This window comes from Rhinoraja longicauda, chromosome 32 (genome assembly GCF_053455715.1).
Source record: "Rhinoraja longicauda isolate Sanriku21f chromosome 32, sRhiLon1.1, whole genome shotgun sequence".
Classification (NCBI taxonomy): Eukaryota; Metazoa; Chordata; class Chondrichthyes; order Rajiformes; family Arhynchobatidae; genus Rhinoraja; species Rhinoraja longicauda.
Window position 1 is genome coordinate 12,649,485 of NC_135984.1, and position 23,534 is coordinate 12,673,018.

At 43.5% G+C, this 23,534-nt stretch overlaps 1 protein-coding gene across 1 annotated transcript; it reads right to left on the reverse strand.

Moving 5' to 3' along the window:
• Positions 1-2,480: 2,480 nt before the first annotated feature.
• Positions 2,481-18,717, reverse strand: LOC144608639 (uncharacterized). The gene is made up of 15 exons (XM_078426614.1): positions 18,654-18,717; positions 17,463-17,645; positions 16,788-16,925; positions 15,727-15,906; positions 14,835-15,002; positions 13,834-13,977; positions 12,173-12,340; positions 11,335-11,539; positions 10,159-10,239; positions 9,736-9,888; positions 7,796-7,947; positions 6,446-6,532; positions 5,397-5,543; positions 5,123-5,299; positions 2,481-3,713 (listed from the first exon to the last, which is right to left on the reverse strand). The coding sequence occupies exons 2-15, from the start codon at positions 17,643-17,645 to the stop codon at positions 3,609-3,611; spliced, it is 2,088 nt and encodes a 695-aa protein (XP_078282740.1). The 5' UTR covers positions 18,654-18,717; the 3' UTR covers positions 2,481-3,608.
• Between the last annotated feature and the right edge of the window lie 4,817 nt (positions 18,718-23,534).

Sequence of the window (23,534 nt, forward strand, 5' to 3'; positions counted from 1 at the left end):
GGAGAGAGAAACTGCGGATATGGAAGGGTTCAAAGAGCATGTAAGGTATGAAAAGTTCATAGATTCATAACTAATAGGAGCAGAATTAGGCCATTCGGCCCATCAGGTCTACTCTGATATTTAATCATGGCTGATTTATCTCTCCTTGTAACCCCATTCTCCTCCCTATAACCACTGACACCCGTACTAATCAATGACATCCATACTAATCGAGGAAAGATTAGTACTCATCAAGGACAGGTGAAAAGGACAGATCAAAGCAGATGTTGATCAAGTCAGTGTCGGGGGAAGGAACTGCAGATTCTGGTTTACACCGAAGATAGACATAAAATGCTGGAGTAACTCAGCGGGTCAGGCAACATCTCTGTTTAGAAGGAATAGGTGACGTTTCGGTTCGAGACCCTTCTTCCGACTGAGAGTCAGGGGAGAAGGAGACTAGAGACTTGGTGTAAGGTGTGAAAACGACAGATCAAAGCAGACAATGTCAAGGAAATGTACAATGGTTCATTGTTGGCTGAGGGGGAGTTGGCAACGAGGCATACAATCAGTAAAATTAATCAGGATAGTAAAACTAATCAGAGAACTAGGGTGGGGGAGGAACAGTGAGAGAAGGAAAGCAAGGTTATTTGAAGTTAGAGAAATTAATACTCATAAAGCTGGGTTGTAAGCTGCCCAAGCGAAATATGAGGTTCTGTTTCTCCATTTTATGTTTGGCCTCACTTGAACAGTGGAAGTAGCCCAGGAGAGAAAGGTCAGTATGGGAATACAACCCAGCAGTATGAATATTAATTTCTTTGCCTTCAAGTGACCCTTGCATCCCTCCTCTCTCCATCCTTTCCCCACCTGAGCCGTTATACTAGTTTCACTGTTGTCTTGGTGAGTTTCACTGTCTATAAAACTCATTATCACCTATCCCACAGCCAACAGTGGACCATTGTGGGCTCCACATTTCATTGATTATCATTGCTTTTTGCATATCTTTCATTTATTTGTTCTATGTAACTTCTATATCTCTCGTTTCCCTTTCCCTTGACCCTCTGTCTGAAGCAGGGTCTCGACCCAAAACATTACCTTTTCTATTTCTCCAGAGATGCTGCCTGACCTGCTGAATTACTCCAGCTTTCTGTGGCTATCCTCCATGGTAGCTTGTTATCACATGTACCAGATGCAGTGAAATACTTTATTTTGCATACAATTCCGAAAAATCATTGTTATATTTATTTTTTAGAGATACAGTGCTGAAACTAGCCCTTCGGCCCACCGCGTCTGCACTGACCCCTGCACATTAACAATATCCTACTCGCACTAGAGACAATTTACATTTATACCAAGCCAATTTACCTACCTACCTGGACGTCTTTGGAATATGGGAGGAAACCGACAATCTCGGAGAAAACCCACCTGGTCCTAGGGAGAACCTACAACCTCCGCACAGACAGCACCTGTAGTTGGGATCGAACCAGGGTCTCTGGCGCTGCATGTGCTGTAAGGCAGCAGCTCTACCGCTGTGCCACCGTGCTGCCCTGAAGCACAATATAAGCACAATCAGTACAGGAATGCACCAATTGTAGTATTGAATGTAGTAGATTTCGTCTAAGGCAGTACACAAAAATTAAAATGGAGAAACAAGGAACTGCAGATGCTGGTTTATTTTTTTAAAAAACATGCACAGTGCTGGAGTTACCCAATGGGACAGGCAGCATCTCTGGAGAACATGGATAACGAATGTTTCGGGATGGGACCCTTCTTCAGGCAAAGAGTAACCAGCAGAGTTTTTTAAAAATCTTGTATCAAGTTCTTAAAAATATGGAATAATACTTTGGTCTTAAAGGTCCGTTGTCTTGAGGGTGACACTAGGTCAGTGATATAAGGGTCGGCCTGGCCTGGTTAATTGGTCTCTACAAATTGTTCCCAGTGTGAAAGTGGGATAGCATAGAACTAGATTGAAGTGAATATGAACGTGATTGATGTTTGGCATGGACTTGATGGGGCAAAAGGCTGCAACTTCTAAACAATCAAAATCCACAGAGTGACCACAGTCAGAACCAACTGATTTGGTAATGTTAATGTACAAAACAACTTATTTCTCTGAAATCAAATTTGTTAATTCAGAGCTTAATGCATTAAATATCAGCACATTGCAGATCTGAGCTGCTTGACTTTGACTTTGCATTTAAATTGTCGGTTTCTTAGCACCATAAAGAAAATAGCGCAATAACTATTACTTCTGCTCACCATACAATCAACAATGCCAAATGTCCCATTTTGGATCTTCTAATCACATCTGTGCACCCAGGCAGTGGGAAATGTGTGCGAAACTTATCAAACAATATCTAACTAGAAAAGCAGTACACTTATCTCAAATTATAAATCCACACAATAACTACAGCTTTAAAGTTGCTTTTATTTCATGACCAAGATTTTCATTAGTTTTCTGCATTCCACAATTCAAAATATTAATGCATAATTGAAGCCTCCCTGTGGTGAAACACACACAATAAACCAATCTTCCAGAAATGTACAACATTTTATGAATTAACACCAAGAAATGAACTAAAGCTGTGACAACCTCTAAATTGTCACTTCTCACAGTGTCAATAATTGCAAATTAAATGAACAAAGTGTTTTAAGAAAAAAAAAAGAAGGTTAAGAGATGTTTTTATTCTGTGAGAATTTCATAGAACAATGCGACAAAATAAAACAATGTGTGGACACATCATGGGTTAGAAATTCACCTGTGACTTAAGTTGAATGTTGTACCCCAGTAAAATAATGCTGTGATGAAGTAATTTAAGACGACCCCCATGCGACGTAGTTGCGTTCAGAGCAAACACTTTTTATTGCGCTTTTCCGTAATGCATAGTCACATCATCTGTGCATGCACCAAGAAATGCGAGGGGTAAAAAAAAGGCCACACAAATTACTATAAGAACAAATTTTTATTCTGTGTACCAGCTTTCACGGTGATGTTTTGTGAATTCCAGAAGAGTGTATTCCCATCACGTAAGCTGCTGTAATGTGGAAAATGCCTGTCCTTACTGTTGCTCACTACATATAAGCTTCCAATGACCAAAATATAGCCTTATTTTGGTTTGCTTTGTATTTAAGGAATGGAAATACATAATTGGGAGGAAATGGATGCGATTTTCTATCCAAGAGTTACTATAATTAATCATACTGTTTAAACTCAGCAGTTGCCTGCAGAAGGGCAAATTCTTTGAACCTTAGATTTTCAAACTGGGGGCAGACAATTATATATTTTTTAAAGTTTTCATTCAATACGTAATTAGAGTTGTCAACTGTGGTCCTGCGGGATGGGGGTGGGCAGACTGGAGTTACTGAGCCTCTGCTCCAGACCAATGATAAGTATAGTCTATTAATATGAGTCAATTCTTAAAAGAAGGCTCTACAGAAGGAAATAGTAGAATAATTGAACTGATTACAACTCGTGGTTGAGATGCTCTTGGAAGGCAGCAGCTCTACCGCTACACCATCGTGCCACCTTGAAGTTTTAATTTTAATCATTTGGCAAAATCTGTGGATTATTCACTGACCATTCAAGTCTTTATAGCCATAAGACCCAACTCTCGGTGAATGCAGTTGTACATTCACTCATTGCTCTTCTCTATTTTATATTGTTCTTCATTCGTCTTTTCACCTTGCTTGTCTAGTTGGGTTGAAACTCTGTTGTCGTCTCTGGTTTCTCTGTCCTGCTGAAGGTGTAGAAAAATATGCATGTTTTTCCAGTTAGAAATCAGTGCCAAACTCTTTCTTCGCAGTATGCATCTAAATTAGGCCATCCTGAATTAATTTACAGTTCTTTTCTAGAAGCGTTAATCTGTACGATTACTGTATTCCATCTACTTTAACAAGTGTCTGGTTCTTGGAAACATCAGGAGTTGTTTGCAAGATTTTCTACCATTACCAATGTAGTGGATATTGTGCAAAACACGAAGAACTCAACATGTCAGGCAGCATTTGCGGAGGGAGACAGACACAAAATGCTGGAGTAACTCAATGGGACAGGCAGCATCTCTGGATTGAAGGAATGGGTGAACTTTCGGTGCGAGACCCTGGAAGGGCCTGGACCCAAAACGTCACCCATTCCTTCTATCCAGAGATGCTGCCTTTCCCGCTGAGTTACTCCAGCCTTGTGTCTCTCATCGGTGTAAACCAGCATCTGCAGTTCCATCCTATAAATTTGTGAAGGGAATGGACAGATGGCATTTTGGGATGACTTAAAACATCATTTGTCCATTTCCCTCCAAAGATGCTATCTGACCTGCTGAGGTCTTCCAGCACTTTGTGTTTTGCTCAAGATTCCAGTATCTGCCGTGTCTGATGTCTTCACCGTATTTGTTGTTGATATTTGTTGTTGATTTTCAGGTTGTGTCATGTGACTGAGCTGCAAGTGCATGCAGAAAGTTAGGGAGAATAAGACCTTGAATAAGTACACATACCTTCTTAAATGTCATGTGTGAATTTCCATGTCAGTGCCATTTTGTGCACCCTCCTCATAGTCCTTAAGCTGCATGTACCTCGATTGTAACCAGCCCGCATATTCCACAATGGACTTTGTTGGTGGTTAAAAACCCATAGAGCTAACATACTTTACAATTAAACTGGGGATTATATTTATGTCCTATTTTGTAATGGGACAGACAGTTTTATGCAGTGTGATCACATACATTTATTTCTCAGTCACAATGCCAATTGCAGAAACAAAAATCATTCGTCTCTTTGCTTTCTGTGAAATTTTGTTATGCTCTGTTAGTCCCCATAATAGTTGCTCACTTTCAAATAATTCATCAAGTCCAGAAGGCTTTGCAATGTCTTTAATGACGATGGCAAGGTGCTATATAAATGTAGGTCTTGCATTCTGTTATCTAGCTGCTTTAGACAGCTGTGGAACTCTAAATCTCTATAGACTTTGGAAGTCATGACATAGATATGTAGAGAATGGAGAGGAATGGATCACGTGCAGGCAGATGAGAATTGTTTACTTTGGTATTGTGTTCGGTACAGACATAAAGGGTCGAAGGGCCCTGTGCTATACTGTTCTATGTTCTATGACATTCCTATTAATCCTTGACATAAAACAAATTAAATGGGCAAATATTACCTCTCCAGCACCAGTCAGAGATTCTGGGTCTCTCAGCTTGACATTCAGTAAATCAGGAATCGCTTCCAAATTAACTTCTGGGCAGTCTTCATTTTGGAATAGGTCATCATGTGCATGTAAAGTAGGGGAAACACAGAGTCGAAGAAAGAATGTTTCCTTGAAGATGCCTTTCAGTGCCTAGGGTAATAACACAGCACGTTTGCAATTCTAATCTGTGAAGGGGCTGACCAAACTATGTTTTGAGTGTGGCTGGAATATAATTTTGTTGCCGTACCTGATGAAAAAACTTGAGGAAGAGAGGATTGGAATCATCCCTCAGCTCCCCCGCAGCAAGGTGAGCCAAACAGTGAACCAGGAGGAGGGAGAAGTCACCCACTGATGCCAGTTGTTGGCGTCGAATAAACAGCTCTTTCCGAGAATGCTGCAATACAGAAGTCTCTATATAACCTCCCAAGCGCTAAAACAGAGTGAAAACGACTCTAGTCCTTATGCAACGAAAACAGAAGATGCTGGAAATATTGTTCTGAAGCTAGAATAGATCAAAAAGTTAAAAACAGAATTTTCATTATGCTGATACCTACCAGAGGTTGAGGTTAGTCTAAGGTTGGAACCAAAGTACAGAAGGGACCTTTTCACAATGGGTGGTTGCTTCACTTTGCCACGTTATGGGAAATGGATCATGAGCAGACAGATGAGATTAGTTTATCTTGGCATCATGTTCAGCACAGACATTGTGGGCTGAAGGGTGTTCCTGTGCTATGTTCTATGTAGGGAAGGCACATCGAACTGGAACTTCCCCTTGCACATCACTACATTTTTCTGTGGGACATGAGTGAAGTTTATCGAAAACCCAATTGCTGGATGCATTTGGGATCTTGTGGAAATTTGGTCTGCTTTTCCTCAGCATTTGAAGTGAAAAGCTATGGGGGCTGATGCTGTTTGATCTGTCGGAGGCAACCTCATCTGTTATCACTGTTGGGCTTGGTGTTCACCGTGCTCACCCCCATGTGCTATCATTGGATAGAGGTCACTTTGTCATCTCAAGAAAGTGGCTCCTTGAATAAATGACACATCGAGATGGTTCTTTTCATTAGGGTGCCATGGTTACCACACATGTGGACTAGTGACGTCACTGACCCCGAGAGGAGCATGTGCCCATCTGGAGGCTGGTGCCTCTCTCAGTAGTCGGCATACTGACCTTTAACAAAGCTAGGAATGGGATCCTTCAGTGCAGCATGCCCTTGCCCCTGGACATCATTGACTTATTGAGGAACACACAGGTATCGACCCTTCCTAAGAATGTACTGGACGGAAGTTACATACCTGATAATAAAAGTAATTACGGAAGGTATTGCGTGTATAATTGTTCATGGGCAAACTGGAGGCAAGAAGTAGGTTTATGTCTGGGGCCTGTAGAGAAATGAGAAAATGTTACTCTTATGCCACAAAACAGAGAGTGACAGCTAGTTGTAAAGGGGCAGATGTAACACAGAATCTTGGCCTGGGCTGAGTTCCTCTCCCATTATTACAATATTGGTTTCAATGAATAGACTTATGTATCAAATATCCAATGATGGCTTGGTCACTGTGTGAAAAGAAGTTCCATGTTTATGTAAGCTTGTGGGTGCGAAAATGTTTGTTGCTCTATCTTTGGCTATACTATTGGTTTCAATCTGAATGGAGAAACATATAAAATCAGAGCAGGGAAAGTCCATTTAGCTCTTTGGGGCTGCTCCATTCTTTGAAACATTCAGTATTCACTTCCCCTTTTTATCTCCATATCCCTTGATCTCTTTGACATTAAGAAATGTCATTGGGCAGCACAGTGGCAGAGTTACTGCCTCACAGCGCCAGGGTCCAGACCTGACTACGGGTGCTGTCTGTGTGGAGTTTGCATGTTCTTCCTGTGACCGCATGGGATTTCTCCAGGTATTCTGGTTTTCTCCCACATTCTAAAGACATGCAGGTTTGTATGTTACTTGCCCCTAGTGTGTACAACTTAAACTAGTGTATGGGTGATCGGTCGTCAGCATGAACTCCATGGACCGAAGGGCCTGTTTCCACACTGTATCGGTAAACTAAATACTACTTCCTTCTAGAATAAATGTAATAACTTGGCTTCCACTGCCTTAGGTGGTGAAGAATTCAGATTCTCCACCCTCTGGATGAAGACATTTCTCCTGATCTTAGTTCTGATGGCCAAATCCCATTTCCTGGACACTTCAGTCATTAGGAATATCCTGCCATTAGCTAAGATGCCTTGTCATGTCAGAATTTAATGTCTCTATTAGATACTTCTAAACTCGAGTGAAGATAAGCCCAATCACCCAATCTTTCCTCATGTATTTATTCTGCCATTTTAGGAAGCAGACTAGCTCCCATCCAAGTAAAAAGATTGGCAAGTAATGTAAATATGCCTTTCAGTAGCTAATCTTCAAATAGTTTCAACATCCTGGAGACATTATTAAATTCTCTCTTGGCCGTCTCCATTTTGTGTAATAGTAAACATAAACAACGATGCAGGCATGCTGGGGGAAGTTAAAATGTTTCATGGTTTTAAGATCTTAAAAAAAGAAAACATAGGGAAGGATAAAACTTGACTTCAAGAAAGAGAGAGTGCAAGATTCCATTCCAGGTTTCCTCACAAATGTCATCAAAGCCGCTGGAACTCACATTGATCATTCTCGTCACAAGCTGGGCTATGAAGATCCCAAAACGATAGACATCTAGCTCAGTCTCAGAAAGCTTCTCAATGCCAAGTGGCATCAGGTTTCCTTCACATGTGCCCCCTGCATCCACAATGTCTATGCATGGGCTGTCTATTCCTGTAACAGAATGGAACCTCATTCAATGAATAGGAACTTCTGCAACAATTTTGATATAGCAAGGTGTTTCAGAGATGAATTGGCAAACAAAATGGATACAGTGTGTGATGTGGTAGCAGGATTCGCAGATACTTGTAGAATCTGACAGGGACCGTGACGAGAACGCTCCCGCTATGGCAGGAGTTTCACACAGAAGTTTCCTCTCTTCTGTCCAACCCCTGGACTGCAGTGCATTGTCCAGAAGGCTCAAACTCTGGGAATAGAGACGACAAAAATCTCCGGAAGACACTCGCATGGCAATCGATCCCTCTGAGAAACTCCCACCAGGTTCCGACCAACCGTGGATAACCTGGCGCAGTCTCAACAGACTGCGGACAGGCATGGGGAGGAGCAAATCGAACATGCTGAAGTGGGGATATACTGAAGATGCGGCAGACTGAGTGCGGACGTGGCCTCCAGACTATGGAACATCTCCTGAGCTGTGACATGCTGCATGACACATGCACTGTAAAGGATCTTGCAGAGGCCAACGACGTGGCACTAAAATATGCTCGCTATTGGCAAACAGCTGCGTGGCGGCACGGTGGCGCAGCGGTAGAGTTGCTGCCCTACAGCGAATACAGCGCCGGAGACTCGGGTTCAATCCTGACTACGGGCGCCGTCTGTACGGAGTTTGTACGTTCTCCCCGTGACCTGCGTGGGTTTTCTCCGAGATCTTCTGTTTCCTCCCACACTCCAAAGACATACAGGTATGTAGGTTAATTGACTGGGTAAATGTAAAAATTGCCCCAATTGTGTGTGTAGGATAGTGTTAATGTGCGGGAATCGTTGGGCGGCGCGGACTCGGTGGGCCGAAGGGCCTGTTTCCGCGCTGTATCTCTAAATCTAAATCTAAATCTAAATAAAAAGCAAACAAAATTTGGTAACTAACCACAAAATACGAATATTAGGGATATTAGGAATGATGGCCAAAAGTTTGACCAGATTGGGAGAAGGAAAGGTTAGTGTCTGTGTTGTGATTCCGATGTTGCAAATGCCTTGCCTTCAGCAAAGCCCTTAATGACATTTCCTCCTTCATTGTTTGCAATGAAAGAAATGTGGCAGCTAAATAGTTCTCACACACAAAGACGCAATGATCCAATGTTATGAATATTTGATGAAGGATATATGTTGGCCAGGCTACCGCGGATAATTCCACTATTCCTCGTTAAATGGTACCATGAGAGGTTTAATGTCCGTGTGAGGGAGCAAAGTGATTATCAGATTAATATCTAATCTGAAAGTTAGCCCTCTGGCAGAATGGATAACCAGAATCTGCAGTTACTTCCTACACATTCCCTTCCGGCATGAACTGAGAGACCGCCTAAACTTTTGTGTACAAGTTTCAGGAGCATGGATTAACCCCAGAATATGTAGCTCAACCACAATAGTGCTAACTATTGAGCCACTGCAGGTTTTAAGGAGCACTTGAGAAAGGCAGAGCGATGGAAAGCTTTAGACAGGGAAATCATGAGCTCAGGGCCTTGGTAGACGAAGGCACAGGCACCACTAAATCACAGATGCTCAGAGGACTAAAACTGGAAGAGGAACAATGTCTTAGAGGATTGTGGGATTGGACAAAATTCCATTGATGGGCCATGTAAACCCATAGAGGGATTTGAAAATAAAGGTTGGAATGTCAAAGTGGGTTCAGCAATAATGGGATCTGGTGATGGATGACCAAAAGGAGCGCAGCAGACAAGTAATTTCATCGGACGTTGGCTCTGATTGATTAACAAGTCACTCTACCTTGGTAGTAGGCTTTGGCTTCATCAGTCTCCTGTCGCTCTTCTTTATCTTGTGGAGCCACCCTGACCTCTGGATCTGCTCTCAGGTGTTCGTTGATTTCTGAAAGGAGTTTGAAGAGTGGGGATTGCAGAACCATCTTGATAGAGTCTTTCACTACAGGTATGAAAAGATTCAGCATTCAGTGTTGAGTCTGCAGAAGTGTCCCAACCCAAAATGCCACCTGTCTATTCCCTCCACATATGCTGCCTGACCTGCTGAGTTACTCTAGCACTTTGAGTTTTGCTCAACAATCTGTAAGTTCAAGGTATAGGAAGTTGTCAAGCACGATCTGACCGTTTACATCTTGTGTTCATCTTCAGTAGAAGAGCAGGACCTGTACATCACTGGCACAACAAGCACCATCTGGCCATGGATGATGCTTACCCAAGGTAGCTCTGGGTCTTAGGAGGAACACTGGAACATTCAATGCAACAAAACTTGCCATTTGTTCAAAGGTTTTGGTGGCTGAGTAAAAGAGAGAAAAATATTGTTTCATTATAATATATCAAAATCATAAGATAGAAACACGTCTTTTTTTGGTAGATAGACACAAAATGCTGGAGTAACTCAGCAAGACAGGCAGCATCCCTGGAGAGAAGGAATGGGTGACGTTTCGGGTCGAGACCCTTGATCAGTCTGAAGAAGGTTCTCGACCCGAAAAGTCGCCCATTCCTTCTCTCCAGAGATGCTGCCTGTTCCGCTGAGTTAATCAAGCATTTTGTGTCTAGTTTCAACTAGCATCTGCAGTTCCTTCCTACTCTTTTTATGGTACCTTTTTATGATCTCATGTCATCCCTAAGCACAGAATACTGGGGTACTGATTGAGAATGATCAGCCATGATCACATTGAATGGCAGTACTGGCTCGAAGGGCCGAATGGCCTCCTCCTGCACCTACTGTCTATTGTCTATAGTGTTACAGAATTATTCTGTTACAGTTACAGAGAAAAAGCAGATTAAAAGAAGTGCAAGTGTCTGGGAAGACAGAATTGGAAGAGAGCAGAGATCTCAGAGGGCCATAGAACTGAAGGAAGTTATAAGGGAATGGATGAAGCCTGCAGTACTTTCCAAGGTGCAATGGTCTCAGCTTTGAGGGGTTGCTGGGCTGTGAGCAGCCACAGGCCCAGACAGTGCAGCTCGGACCTTACTCAAGCAGCTGCTGGTGGGCTATTCAGAAACTATCATCATAGGTTCCCCAGCAACCAGCTCATTGGCTTCAATGAAATCCCGGGAGGAAGACACTATCAATTTTTCTCATATTTCTCTTGGCTAGTTTACACCCCAGCGGTATGAACATTGACTTCTCAAACTTCAGATAGCCCTTGCTTTCCCTCTTTATCCCCTCCCAGTTCTCCCACTAGTCTTACTGTCTCCGACTACATTCTATCTCTGTCCCGCCCCCTCCCCTGACATCAGTCTGAAGAAGGGTCTCACCCCGAAACGTCACCCATTCCTTCTCTCCCGAGATGCTGTCTGACCTGCAGAGTTACTCCAGCATTTTGTCTGTACACCATCAGTCCATTTGTGGTGCATATTTCTGACTGAATCACTCTCTACATACCTTCATTTAGAACCTGTTGGACTTGTTGTGAATGCCTCGCCTCTTCCTTCTGCTCTTCTGCTACTTTCCTTTCTGCAATTCTTCGTAGGCTGTCGGCTCTTTTCCCCTTTCTCCTCGCCACCATATTCCTCTTAATCTGTGCAATCTCCTGCCGCAGACCCGTGTCCTGGAGCTGCAGGCTTTCACCATGCTCTTTAATAAGTTTCTGCAAGAAAATCGTTTTTTTTAAACTGAACGAAGAATGGCAAATCATTCACTCCTTCAGGGCAATTTTCACTCCATGAGTGGCAGTTTAAGAACAATTCTATTATGTGAAATGGACGACTAAGAAAAATAAAATTTTGCTGAGATTGTACGAAACCTTGATGAGTCAAAATCTGGTCATAGTCATAGAGTCTAACAGCATGGAAACAGACCCTTTGGCCCAACTTGCTCACACCTGCCAACATGTCCCATCTACACTAGTCCCACCTGCCTGTGTTTGGCCCGTATCCCTCTAAACCTGTCTATCCACTTACCAAACTCATGACCCATACTGCTCCATTCCCTGCATATCCATGTGCCCATCTGAAAGCTTGTTCAACGCTACCATCGTCTTCTACCATTGCCCCAGGCACCCACCACCCCCTATGTAAAGTAAACCCACCCCTTACATCTCTTTTAAACTTTGGTCCTTTTGGCTTAAACCTATCAAGATTATTATCAAGCCAAATACTTGAGTACTAAAAGAACAATGTATTAAGGGATTAGCCATATCATCATAGTATAGATGGATTTGTAACAGTGCAGGATCATCGTTGAAAGATTTTGTGAATTTATCATATTGACAGAACGTCACCTCTCTGAGTTGAAGTGTCATCTCCCCTCGTTCCAGTTGGTCTTGAAATTTGGCTTCTTCCTCCATCATCCTCAGGTTCTGTCGTTGCCGCTTCTTCAGAAGTTCTTGTGCGATGATCTCTTCAGCTATCTTGTCTTCCTTTGCTAGACTGGCTTCAAGTTCCTCAATCTACACAGTGATCAATCCACAGGGAAATAAAAAGTGTAAACTAAAGATTTATACTGTGGGGAATTCCAAAAGACAACAAACTGCTATAACAAAGAAAATGGTGGAAGGGGTCAAACGATCTAGTTCTGTTGCTGAGATGGGGCAGAAATTCTAATGGTTAGTGTGCGCCTCAGAACAGTCCAGTATGTTGAATGAATGAATGCTTTATTGGCCAAGTATGCATATACAAAGAATGTGCCGGTACTCCGCTCACAAATGACAACACAAACATACAGTTAACAATTAAGAATAAAGCATAACCACATCAAAACAATAAGGATACAACATTACGGTCTAAACATGAGGGGGAAAATAAACCAGAGCAATAAAAGAGACTACAGACTTTGGTTATTGAGTAGAACTATCACTCGTGGGAAAAAAACTTTTTTTATGTTTGGCTGCTTTGACAGTCCGGAGTCGCCTTCCAGAGGGAAGTGCTTCGAAGAGTTTGTGGCCAGGGTGAGAGGGGTCAGAGATGATCTTGCCCGCTCGCTTCCTGGCCCTTGCAGTGTACAGTTCGTCAATGGGGGGGATGTTCTCTGGTTTGGTTTATGTGGGGCGTGGGGGAGGGGGTCGGGGGAAACTTTTTTTTCAACCTCTTACCTTGCCGGAGATGCGATTGATTTACAGGTCGTATCTCCGGTCGCTCTGCGGCCTAACATCGTGGAGCTGGAGGTCTTGCCTGGGACTAACCTTGAGCTCCTGCGGGGCGTGGACTTACCATCTGAGCCTGCGATCCCTTGCCTGGGATTGACGCTCCAACCACGGCCTGCAGACTTTAACATCGCCGAGCTCGCAGTCTTGGGTTGAGACTGGTCGGGAGCTCCAAAAGCCGCACGACGTTCAACTAGTCCCGACCCGGGGTAGATCGCTCGGCGCGGGGGAGCTGAGAACCCCCCCACTCCCGATGCAGGAGCTGGATCGCCCCAACGAGGAAGGCCCGCCGCCGGCTACGGGAGTCAAGATCGTTCCGTCAACGGAAAGTTAGAGGCCCCTGACCACTGGAGGACAAAGAAGGGAGAGATTGAACTTTTTTTCACCTTCCATCACAGTGAGGAATTTGAAGGAGTCACCGTGGTGGATGTTCATGTTAAAATGTATTTTGCGTGTCCTGTTGCCTTTTATTGTTATGACTGTATGGCAAATGAAGTTCCTCGTATGTTGCAAAACATACTTGGCTAATAAAGTATGATTGTGATTGATTGATTGTGATTGTGATTAATCTCTAATGAGTGGTGCCACTTCGTGTTGTTCAGCATCATCCCAGATTGGCTTGGATGTTTATGGCATATATTGAGATCTCCATTTTGCTAAAAATAAGGTGTATCACTGTGATTCACTCTGATACCTATATGAATGTAGATTAAATCAGGGTAGCACGAAAATCTGATATATTGCATTATCTGCAATACGTTCTGGAATATTAAATGCTCTTTTTGTAATAACTCACAAACCTCTTCTTTTACAGCCATTTCCCTTATTTCTTTCTCCCGACATCTCTTCCCGTTAATATTTTGCAGTTGCTCCTGTAGTTCCTTCATCCTTGCCTGTCGGAATCCTTTCAGTTCAGCCACCATGTGTTCAGCTTCTTCAACACACTGTAAGACAGTAATAGATGATGACAGACTTGATGCTATGATCAAGAATCAGAGTCATGCAGCATGGAAACAAGCCCTTCGGCCCAACTTGCCCTCGCCAACCACCATGCCCCATCTACAATAGTCCCACCTGCCTGCATTTGGCTCATATCTCTCTAAACCTATCCTATCCATGTTCCCCAAATAGCAAAGGCCCATAATCATTTTGCCACTGTCTTTGTTTTAACAAATGGTTATAAAAAGATCATAAAATATTCGAGCCCATAAGTATGCTATTCAGACTGTCGTAGACTTGAATGTCATTGACACAAGGATCGGGCAGTGAAATGGCAGATGGAGTTTAAACCAAGCAAGTGTGAGGTATTGCACTTTGCGAGGTCGAATGTAAAGAGAAAGTATAGAGTTAATGGCATGACCCTTAACAACATTGACGTGCAAAGGGATCTTCGGGTCCACAGCTCCCCAAAGGTGGCAACGTTTAAGGGCAGTTTTGATTTTACACAGGGAGTGGTGGGTGCCTGGAACGCGCTGCCAGGAGTGGTGGGGGAGGCAGATATGATCATAGCATTTAAGAGGATTTTGGATTGGACAGGGAATGGAGAGATATGAATCACGTGCAGGTAGAGGAGATTATTTTAACGGCATCATGGAACGGCCTGGTCCTGTGGTGCACATCTTATCTTCTACCTAAGGTGGTTTGGTTACCTTTGAGTCTGTTTACAGTTGAAATATTTTTCAGTCAGGAAGTGTGAAATGTAAAGTTTTGTTGGCAAATTTCTCTAATTCCAGAAAAGATTGAGAAGATGCCACAGTCCCAGTTTATCAATAGATTACACAGATATTTTCACATTACCAACCTTGTCAGAGGTGAATGATTTTAAGGTGTCTGCAAATTCCTGAAGCTTTTCCCCTCTTAGTTCCAGTAAGGCAATGACAGACTTCAGGTCCATCAAAGCTAGATGTTGGCCTTCTGCTTGGTTGCACAAGAGTTTCATGCCAGCGTCATCATCCACTGTCAACCATTGCTGCAACGCAAGTCAAAATGCATGCCATCATTCATTTGTTTTAACCATAGAGTTAGAGATTTGCAGAGCACAGCAACAGGCCCTCTGGCCCACCTCATCCATGCCACCCAATACATTCTGAAATCAGCCAGGGACCTTTGTAGATCTTGTGGTACACAGTGATGGCGGAGATAGGTCGTGGGGACCACAATTTTGTATAACCTCAAGTTACTCGCAAAATTAAACAGCCATCTTGTCTTCTCTTCATCAGATCTTTAAAAACATTTTTTTTTAGAGATACAGCGCAGAAACAGGCCCTTCGGCCCACCGGGTCCGGGCCGCCCAGCGATCCCCGCACACTAACACTATCCTACACCCACTAGGGACAATTTTTACATTTGCCCAGCCAATTAACCTACATACCTGCACGTCTTTGGAGTGTGGGAGGAAACCGAAGATCTCGGAGAAAAACCACGCAGGTCACGGGGAGAACGTACAAACTCCGTAGAGACGGCGCCCGTAGTCAGGATCGAACCTGAGTCTCCGGCGCTGCATTCGCTGTAAGGCAGCAACTCTACCGCTGCGCCACCGTGCCGCCCATCTTATCATCATTCATATCTTTGAATCTGAAATGACAGCTCTGTTTCTCTTCCATGGAAGCAGCCTTACCTGCTGAGTATTCCCTGTTTTATTTGTCTATAATTATAAAATCTCTGAACGTCAAGAGCGAGGAAGATGCACAAACCTCGACACGATAGCGCGGTGCTTCCCTGCATTCCTGCTGCTGCTTTTTTAGTCTCTGATCCAGAAGAATGTACTGCCGCAGGTGACGTGACAACTGGATACGGCAAACCACGGCTCCAATGTCACCTTTCCCATCTCCTGTCCTTCCTTCCCTGATCGCCTGTTCTTCCTGCAATTGCAACTGAAAATGCCAGAGAAACAGAAGATCATAAAGAGCAGAATGGCTGTTGCAGCCCAACCCACAACATGGCTTCACAATAACCCTCGACTCCTTCTCTCTCTGGTTACCTTAAGGTATTTACACTGCTTCAGTAGTCAGCTCCAGTAACATGCAACCTTTTGAGCAAAATAGGTTGCACCTCGTGTCACTTCATTCTCTACCCTTCCCTTCCCCAGTGTGTTTTGAAAGCTTCACCACATTGGACGAGGCAACCTGCATCATAGAGTCCTACAGCACAGAAAGAGACCCTTCGGCCCATCGTGTCCGCGCCGCCCGTTACCAAACACAGTCTAATTTTAATCCCATTTTCCCGCATTTGGACCGTAGCCCTGAATGTTGTAGCATTTCAAGTGCCCATCCAAATGCCTCTTAAATGTTGTGAGTGTTCCCGCCTCCACCACCACCCCAGGCAGTGAGTTCCAGACTCCAATCACCCTCTGGGTGAAAAAGTTATTTCTCACATCCCCCCGAAACCTCCCTCTCCTTACCCTGTATCTATGTCCCTCGTAACTGTGAAGGCACTATTTTGGAAAATTCATGGTCCCGTTACTGAAGCTCAAGATCCAAAATATGTTGAGATACAGTGAAAAGATACCTTGTTCATTCAATAATTCAGATCACCTCCAAAATTGAAAATCCCAACAGGACAATATTCTACTGGGGCAAGGAATTAGTCCTGAATTCCTCTTGATTTTTTTTTGCAGCATCAGCAGAATCTTTTGTCAGTCAACCCGAGTGCCATTTGTAAATCACATTTCCTTAAACTTTCATCAGGACTCTGAAGAAATCGGAGCCACTTTTTTAAAACCTACGTTTTCGATTTAATGCTGGTGAAGCATCACCTGTTCCTCTACAAGGTCCTCGCGCTCCTTGTACTGCAGAGCAAGCTCGCTCTGCAAATCTGCATGGTGTTTGTTCGACTGCACTGCCAAATCCTCTCGACTTAATGTCTGTGTCATGCACACATCTTCATTTTCTTCCTACAGTTAGAGTAAAACACGGTTATTAAACACTTGCCCATCTCATCTCGCTGTTTACTCCTGTACGCAGGCAGTGTCTATGTAGATTTATAAAATGTTGGTAAGGCCATATTTGGAGTATTGTGATCAGTTTTGGTCACTACATTATCGGAAGGGTGTGGAGGCTTTGGAGAGGGCTTACCAGGACACTGTCTGGATTAGAGAATATTAGCTGTCAGGATAGGTTTGACTAACTTTGGATTATTTTTTCTGGCACGTTGGAGGCTGAGCCTTAAAGAAGTGAATAAAATTATGTGAGGCATGAACAGGGCAGAAGTCAGAATCTTTTTCCCAGGGAGGGAATATCAAAGACTAGAGAACAGGATGGATATGGATCATGTGCAGGCAGAGGAGATTATTTTAAGTTGGCATCATGTTCAGCACAGACATTGTGGGCCAAAGGGCCTGTTCTTCTGCTGCACTGTTCTATGTCTCTACTAAACGTGAATAAAGATGATTTGTGGATGTAGTGCATCTGTCGGTGAGGCTCGTTCTTACATGTGGTTTTCCCACTGGCATTATCTGTTGCTTTTTCTCTTCCCTCTGCAGCCTGAGGAGATTTGAGAGTCTTCTTACATGTTCCTCCTCCAGATACCTCCCAACCGTCGATGCTGTTCGTTCACCCGAGGGCCAGTCTTGTTTGCCGAGAGGTTTGCAAACAGCTTCATCTAAATTCTGCATCTGGGAGTGAAGAGGACAACGTGAAAGGACAACCACTCATCGGATCAGACAGCATAAAAACAGGCCATTCAGCCCACACCACATCCACACAAACCAGTGGCCGTCTATCTGCAGTAGTCCCATCTGGCACTTGGTCCGTAACTTTCTATGCCTCAGGGATTTAAGTGCCTGTCTAAAGACTTCTTCTCAGTGACTCTGCTTCCACCATTCTCTCAGGAAGTGCATTCCAGGTACTCACTGTTCTCTGGTTATAAAAGCTTCCCTACTGATCCCCTCCAAATATTTTACCCTTTAACCAAAATCCATGTCCTTTACTTTTATCTCTCTTTGATGTGGGAAAAAGATTTCCTGTAATCTACAGGATTGCAGGATAGATATGTATTCGGTAGAACACACCATGGGAACTACACTCGCCCCCCTGCAGGACCTATACATCAGGAGGTGTAGATCGAGAGCAAGCAAGATTATGAGGGACTCCTGCCACCCCAGCAACGGACTGTTCCAGATGCTACGGTCCGGCAAGTGCCGCTGTCACGCTGTGAAAACGGAGAGGATGAGACGGAGTTTCTTCCCACAGGCCATCAGGACTGTTAACTTTTATAACTCCAGGGACTAAATTTTGTCTTCTCTGTATTAACTTTTATTTATATGCTGTAACTGTAATTCTTTTTTGTGCGCAATCCGCAGGCATTGTCACTTTCATTTCACTGCACATCATGTATGTGCATGTGACACATAAACTTGACTTGACTCCAGGTACTTGTCACTACCTGGGTATAAAAGGTTCCCATCTGATACAGGGAGTGCTGTGAGCTTCTATGGTCTAAAGCCAGACAGATTCTATTGGATGCCACTTTTAGCTAATGGGAGCCCAGGCTCTGCTGTTCCTGCGTTTCCAACTTCTGAGAACAAAGACGTCACTTGCGAGTATAAAAAGTCTTAGAATGATAGTTTTGAGTATTTACAGGGGAAAATATGAAGTACACATAGGCCTGTGTGTAACTGTACCTGTATCCTACTGTAGATATCTATTTTTGCATATACTCGGATGAGTTTCCTGATATCCTGCGTCACTAACGTTGAGGCTTCCAGTGACAATTCCCAGCCTTGTAGAGGTGGGAGTGAGAGATCCGTGAAGCCAGCCTCCTTGTCAGCCAAATGTGCATTGCTCTTGCTCGTCTCCAATGGTAGGAGAACCTTCAAAGGAGGTCAAAATACTTGTTTTAAATCATCAGTGTTTACCTTAATATTTTTAATAATCTAATATTGTTTTTTGATTTTTTTTTTAGATAAATTATATATTTAAAATAAATAATCTTTATTACAAAAATGTTTTGAATGGTTAACTCAGACACAAACTGATTTTTTTTGACAATTGGTCATTTGATTCGACCTGTTTATGCTCGATCTTGCCATAGAATTTTTGGAAATCAGTGACCAACAGCTTCAATCCGCTCATTATGTCTTTCTCCATTTCTAGGATGTTTTTGGGCATCGCCAGTTTAGGGTCAAGCCCAACTTCCGTCAGATCCCCAGCATGTTGGTCATGCAATGCCTGGACTGATTCTCGACGTTGTTCCATCAAATCCATCAGCAGTTTCTCCACCTGGTCAGATTTTCCGCTACCCTCTTCCCCCTGCAAGTAACCAAATAGCAAGAAGCATCTTTCAGCACTTTGTACACATATCAGCATGCATATTATTTTATAGCAACGATGCAACTTCACACAAACCAGCTCTCTTCACCCCCCCCCCCCCCCACATCCCCCCTTCCCCCCCACCCATCAACTCCATCGACATTTCACACTACCTTGGAAAAGCTGCTAACTTAATTAAGAACCACTTTCACCCCCGTCAGTTTCTCTGCTCAGCTTTCCCATCAGGCAGAAGATAGGAAAGCTCGAAAGGACGTACCACCAGATTCAGAAACAACATCTTCCCTACTGAACAAACCTCCCCAAAGCACTGCTGTAGTCCTGATATTCCAACCTACCACATTATGGGCCATGCACCTTTGTTTCATGTGCACTTTCTCTGTAACTGTAACACTAGAATGTTGTAACACTCTTTTTTGCACTCTGGTATTCTCTTTGCTCTAGCTGTTGTACTTGTGCATATCTTGGTTGTACACAAGTATCGTACGGTATGACTGGATAGCACACACACAAGGTTTTCCACTGTATCTCAGTACACATGACAATAATAAACCAATAAATAAATAAATGCATTCTTATCATTATCCACCAGCCTGCGGGTTTCTGCACCTTAAGATGGGCACTATGAGCATTTCCAGTCCATTTAAATGCTCCTCTTTGCTGGGATCTTGTGTTGTGTGCCCACAATTCTTCAGTGAGAGAATTTTTTTGAATTTGTCAAGAAAGGAACTCTGTTTGTGGTCTGCGTGTGGCTGGTGCTCTCTATCACACACATACCTCTTCCAGCACCCGGCAAATTCTCTTCACTTCATCTGATATCAAGGTGACCTCCAGCTGGACTGCCTCGGATGCATGCTTCTCAATGTGAAATCTTGCAATGCCGCAGGGATTAAAAGGGACAAAAGTAGAAAAAATGATCACTTCAAATGAAAGGAATGGCACCAAGAAATGGAGATAGTTACAACTTAATCTCACTGGCATGTAATTGGAAGAGATTTCAGATTAAGAAGAGGGACTGACAAGGAGTTCCAGGATTGACACAAAATGCTGGAGTAACTCAGCAGGATAGGCAGCATCTCTGGAGAGAAGGAATGGTGATGTTTCGGGTTGAGACATTTCTTCAGACAGACCATTTCCAAGTCTTTGACTCCATGGCAAAAGTCCAAATGCAAGTTGGAGGAGTAACACCTCATATTTTGCTTGTGCAGCTTACAACCCAATGGTATGAATATTTATTTCTCTAATTTCAAGTAACGCTTGCATCCCCTCTCTCCCCATCCCTCCCCCAGCCTAATCATCATACTAGTTTCACTGTCGTTCTGTTGATTTTCACTGTCTGTAAAACTCGTTATCGCACAGCCCACAGCCAACAATGGACCATTGTGGGCTCCACCTTTTTTTGATCATCATTACCTTTAGCACATCTTTCATTCATTTGTTCTATATCTCTCTATATGACCGTCTATATCTCGTATCCCTTTCCCCTGACTCTCTGCCTGAAAAGGGTCTCGACCCAAAACGTCACCTATTCCTTTTCTCCAAAGATGCTGCCTGACCCATTGAGTTACTCCAGCTTTTTTGTGTCTATTTTCATTGTAAAACATTGTTTGCCTTTGTGAGCAACAACCAAGGTTGATTCCAATGGGATTTGATCAGATCGCTCTGGTGCTGATGACAGATGGGGTTTCAACACACTTTAGCCCCCTTTCCACAAGTGAACAGATCTTTATGTCCACAAACAACATACCCCAGCATACCACAGTGGCACATCAAGAAGAGCAGCTGCCTTAGAGCCCCAGTGAAACAGGTTCATTCCTGCGGTGCTGTCTGTGTGGAGTTTGCACCTTCATTCTGTGTTTCTCCAAAGTGCTCCAGTTTCCTCCCACAACCCAAGGACTTGTGGGTTGGTAAGTCAATTGGCCGCTGCAAATTTCTGGTGTGTAGATGAGCAGTAAAATCTAGGGGAAGTTTATTGAAATGTAGTGGGAATAAAATGTAATTAGTGTCACTTAACTTTACGGGAAAGTGGGGGGGGGGGTAAAATTGGATTAGTGTAAATGGGTATGTGATGGTTGGCATGGACTCGATGGGCTGAAGGGCCTGTGTCCATGTTGTATGACTCTGTGACATCAGTGGTACAAATGGCTGCACAGAATGGATGAAATCCGGTTCACCACATTATGGCCCTCTTTCCTCCAATTTCATGAATCACTGATCCACTGCGTACTCATTTCTTTCTTAATGCTTACTCCCTCCAAAAAAGGAAGGGAATTTATGGTCCAAAATTCTTCCTCCTTCTTTTAAATTATACCAGGCTGCTCCTTTGAAGAAAGCCCACCTGATTAGCGCTTGCCTCTCCGCACGCACGTCATCATGTGTCGGAGATGATCCAGAGGCTGGTGTTTCAGGAGCCGCAGCGAGGAATCTCGCAGGAACTTCGGGAAGCTCTGGATATGGTAGCAGCCCAGCCTGTGAGCTACCACTGACAACAGGGCCTGTTTAAAAGAAAATATAGTGCATATTTTAAAGCAGAATAAACCTTTTGAAGTTGTCAGCAAAATAGAAGGAAGGACTTGTCTATATTATCTAAGCTCATTGAGCACTATACATTGCTTTGGAATAGCTGGGAGTGGCTCAGTGGTACAGGGAACTGTGCTGCAATCAGGGTTCGATCCTGACCTCGGGCATTGTCTGTTTGGAGTCTGTAAGTTGTAGAACTACATACTTCCGTGTGCGCTGGTTTTCTCCCACATCCCAAAGTTGAGCAGGTTGGCAGGTGAATTCGCTGTATAAAATGTCACAAAGTTGAAGCAGGATGTGTTCACCTCTTTTGCTGCTTAAAATAACTTTTCTCATTCCATTTTAATATGTCACAGAAACTATATATATATATACAGTAGCTGTTGTCGAGCACTGCATTTTTAAGGCTGCATTTCCTAGATTGGGAATGTCAGGAAGGGGACTTGAATAGGAATGGCAGCGGACACTGGAATGGAAAGGGATGACATTTTTGACCGTCATTGAAGGAATGAAGTGGACCATAGCTCAGTGTGGTATTGGTGGAGTTTGACCATGTGCTGCACAAGCACACTCACTTACTAAACACCTACACAGATAACCCTCGTTATAATTACTAATAATTTCTTTTAGCAGCTAAATGTATTTTTGGTACTGCAAGCTAAAAATACTCAAGGCTGTTTGTTTGATAGAGTATTAATGAACAAGTGTTGACTGAAGCAATTTCAATGGCCTCCCACAATGTAAACAGTAGCCTGCGTTCTTAAAGAGACAGTGCTGTCTGATTACTATGGGGTCGCTCCGCCTGCTATAGTTTAGTTTAGAGATACAGCACTGAAACAGGCCCTTCGGCCCACCAAGTCCACACCGAACAGCGATCCCTGCACATTAACACAACCCTACACACACTAGGGACGATTTACACATACCAAGTATACAAACCAAAGCCAATTAACCGATAAACCTGCACGTCTTTGGAGTGTGGAAGGAAATCGAAGATCTCGGAGAAAACCCACGCGGTCACGGGGAGAAGGTACAAACTCCGTACAGACAGCCCCCTTAGTCAGGATCGAACCCGGGTCTCTGCCGCTGCAAGGGCTTTAAGGCAGCACCTCGAACGCTCACAAGAGGTCCATAATAATGAGGATAGACTGGAAGGTGAAGAAGTGAGTATCAATGGAAACTGAAATGTCCAACCTTTGTTTGATACAGGGGGAAGAGTGGCTGGAGAAAGAACAATGTTTCTGTCAGTCTCCAAAAGGTTTACTAGTTGCTTAACAAGAGGGAGCATTGTCCTGATGGTTGAATCTGGTGAGCCATGAAAAAGGTTGGTGTGTTGGCTCTTCATCAACTGGTAATCACCAAAATGATAGACATCTCCAGACAGAAGACCCTGAAATGGAAAATTACACAAGGTGAGGGAAGTTGATAAGGGCTATAAGATCACAACACTCTTTATTCTTGTCCTCTGTATTGCAATAGATGTTCCCCAATCTGCCTGGGTATTTACCTTGGCTTCCAGGGCATATAGTTCTGCCAGATCTCGCAGATGTCCCAGTCTGATGTACACCATGTCAAGGCCAGTCCAGTGGATTATTATGTTTTCCTGAAACTCTTGAATTAGCAAGGTTTTCAACTGCAAGTAAATGAGAATGACACAGTCAGTTGTGCACTCAGGATGGGGCTACCTTGGGAATAAAGAGCGTTTGTGTGAGAAT

Coding starts and splice junctions, on each gene's coding strand:
- LOC144608639 (XM_078426614.1), bottom strand. CDS start 17,645: ATGCAGAATTTAGATGAAGCTGTTTGCAAACCTCTCGGCAAACAAGAC. Junction 12,341..13,833: donor AAATGGCTGTAAAAGAAGAG/GTTTGTGAGTTA, acceptor ATCACTGTGTAG/ATTGAGGAACTTGAAGCCAG. Junction 9,889..10,158: donor AAGACCCAGAGCTACCTTGG/GTAAGCATCATC, acceptor TCATACCTGTAG/TGAAAGACTCTATCAAGATG.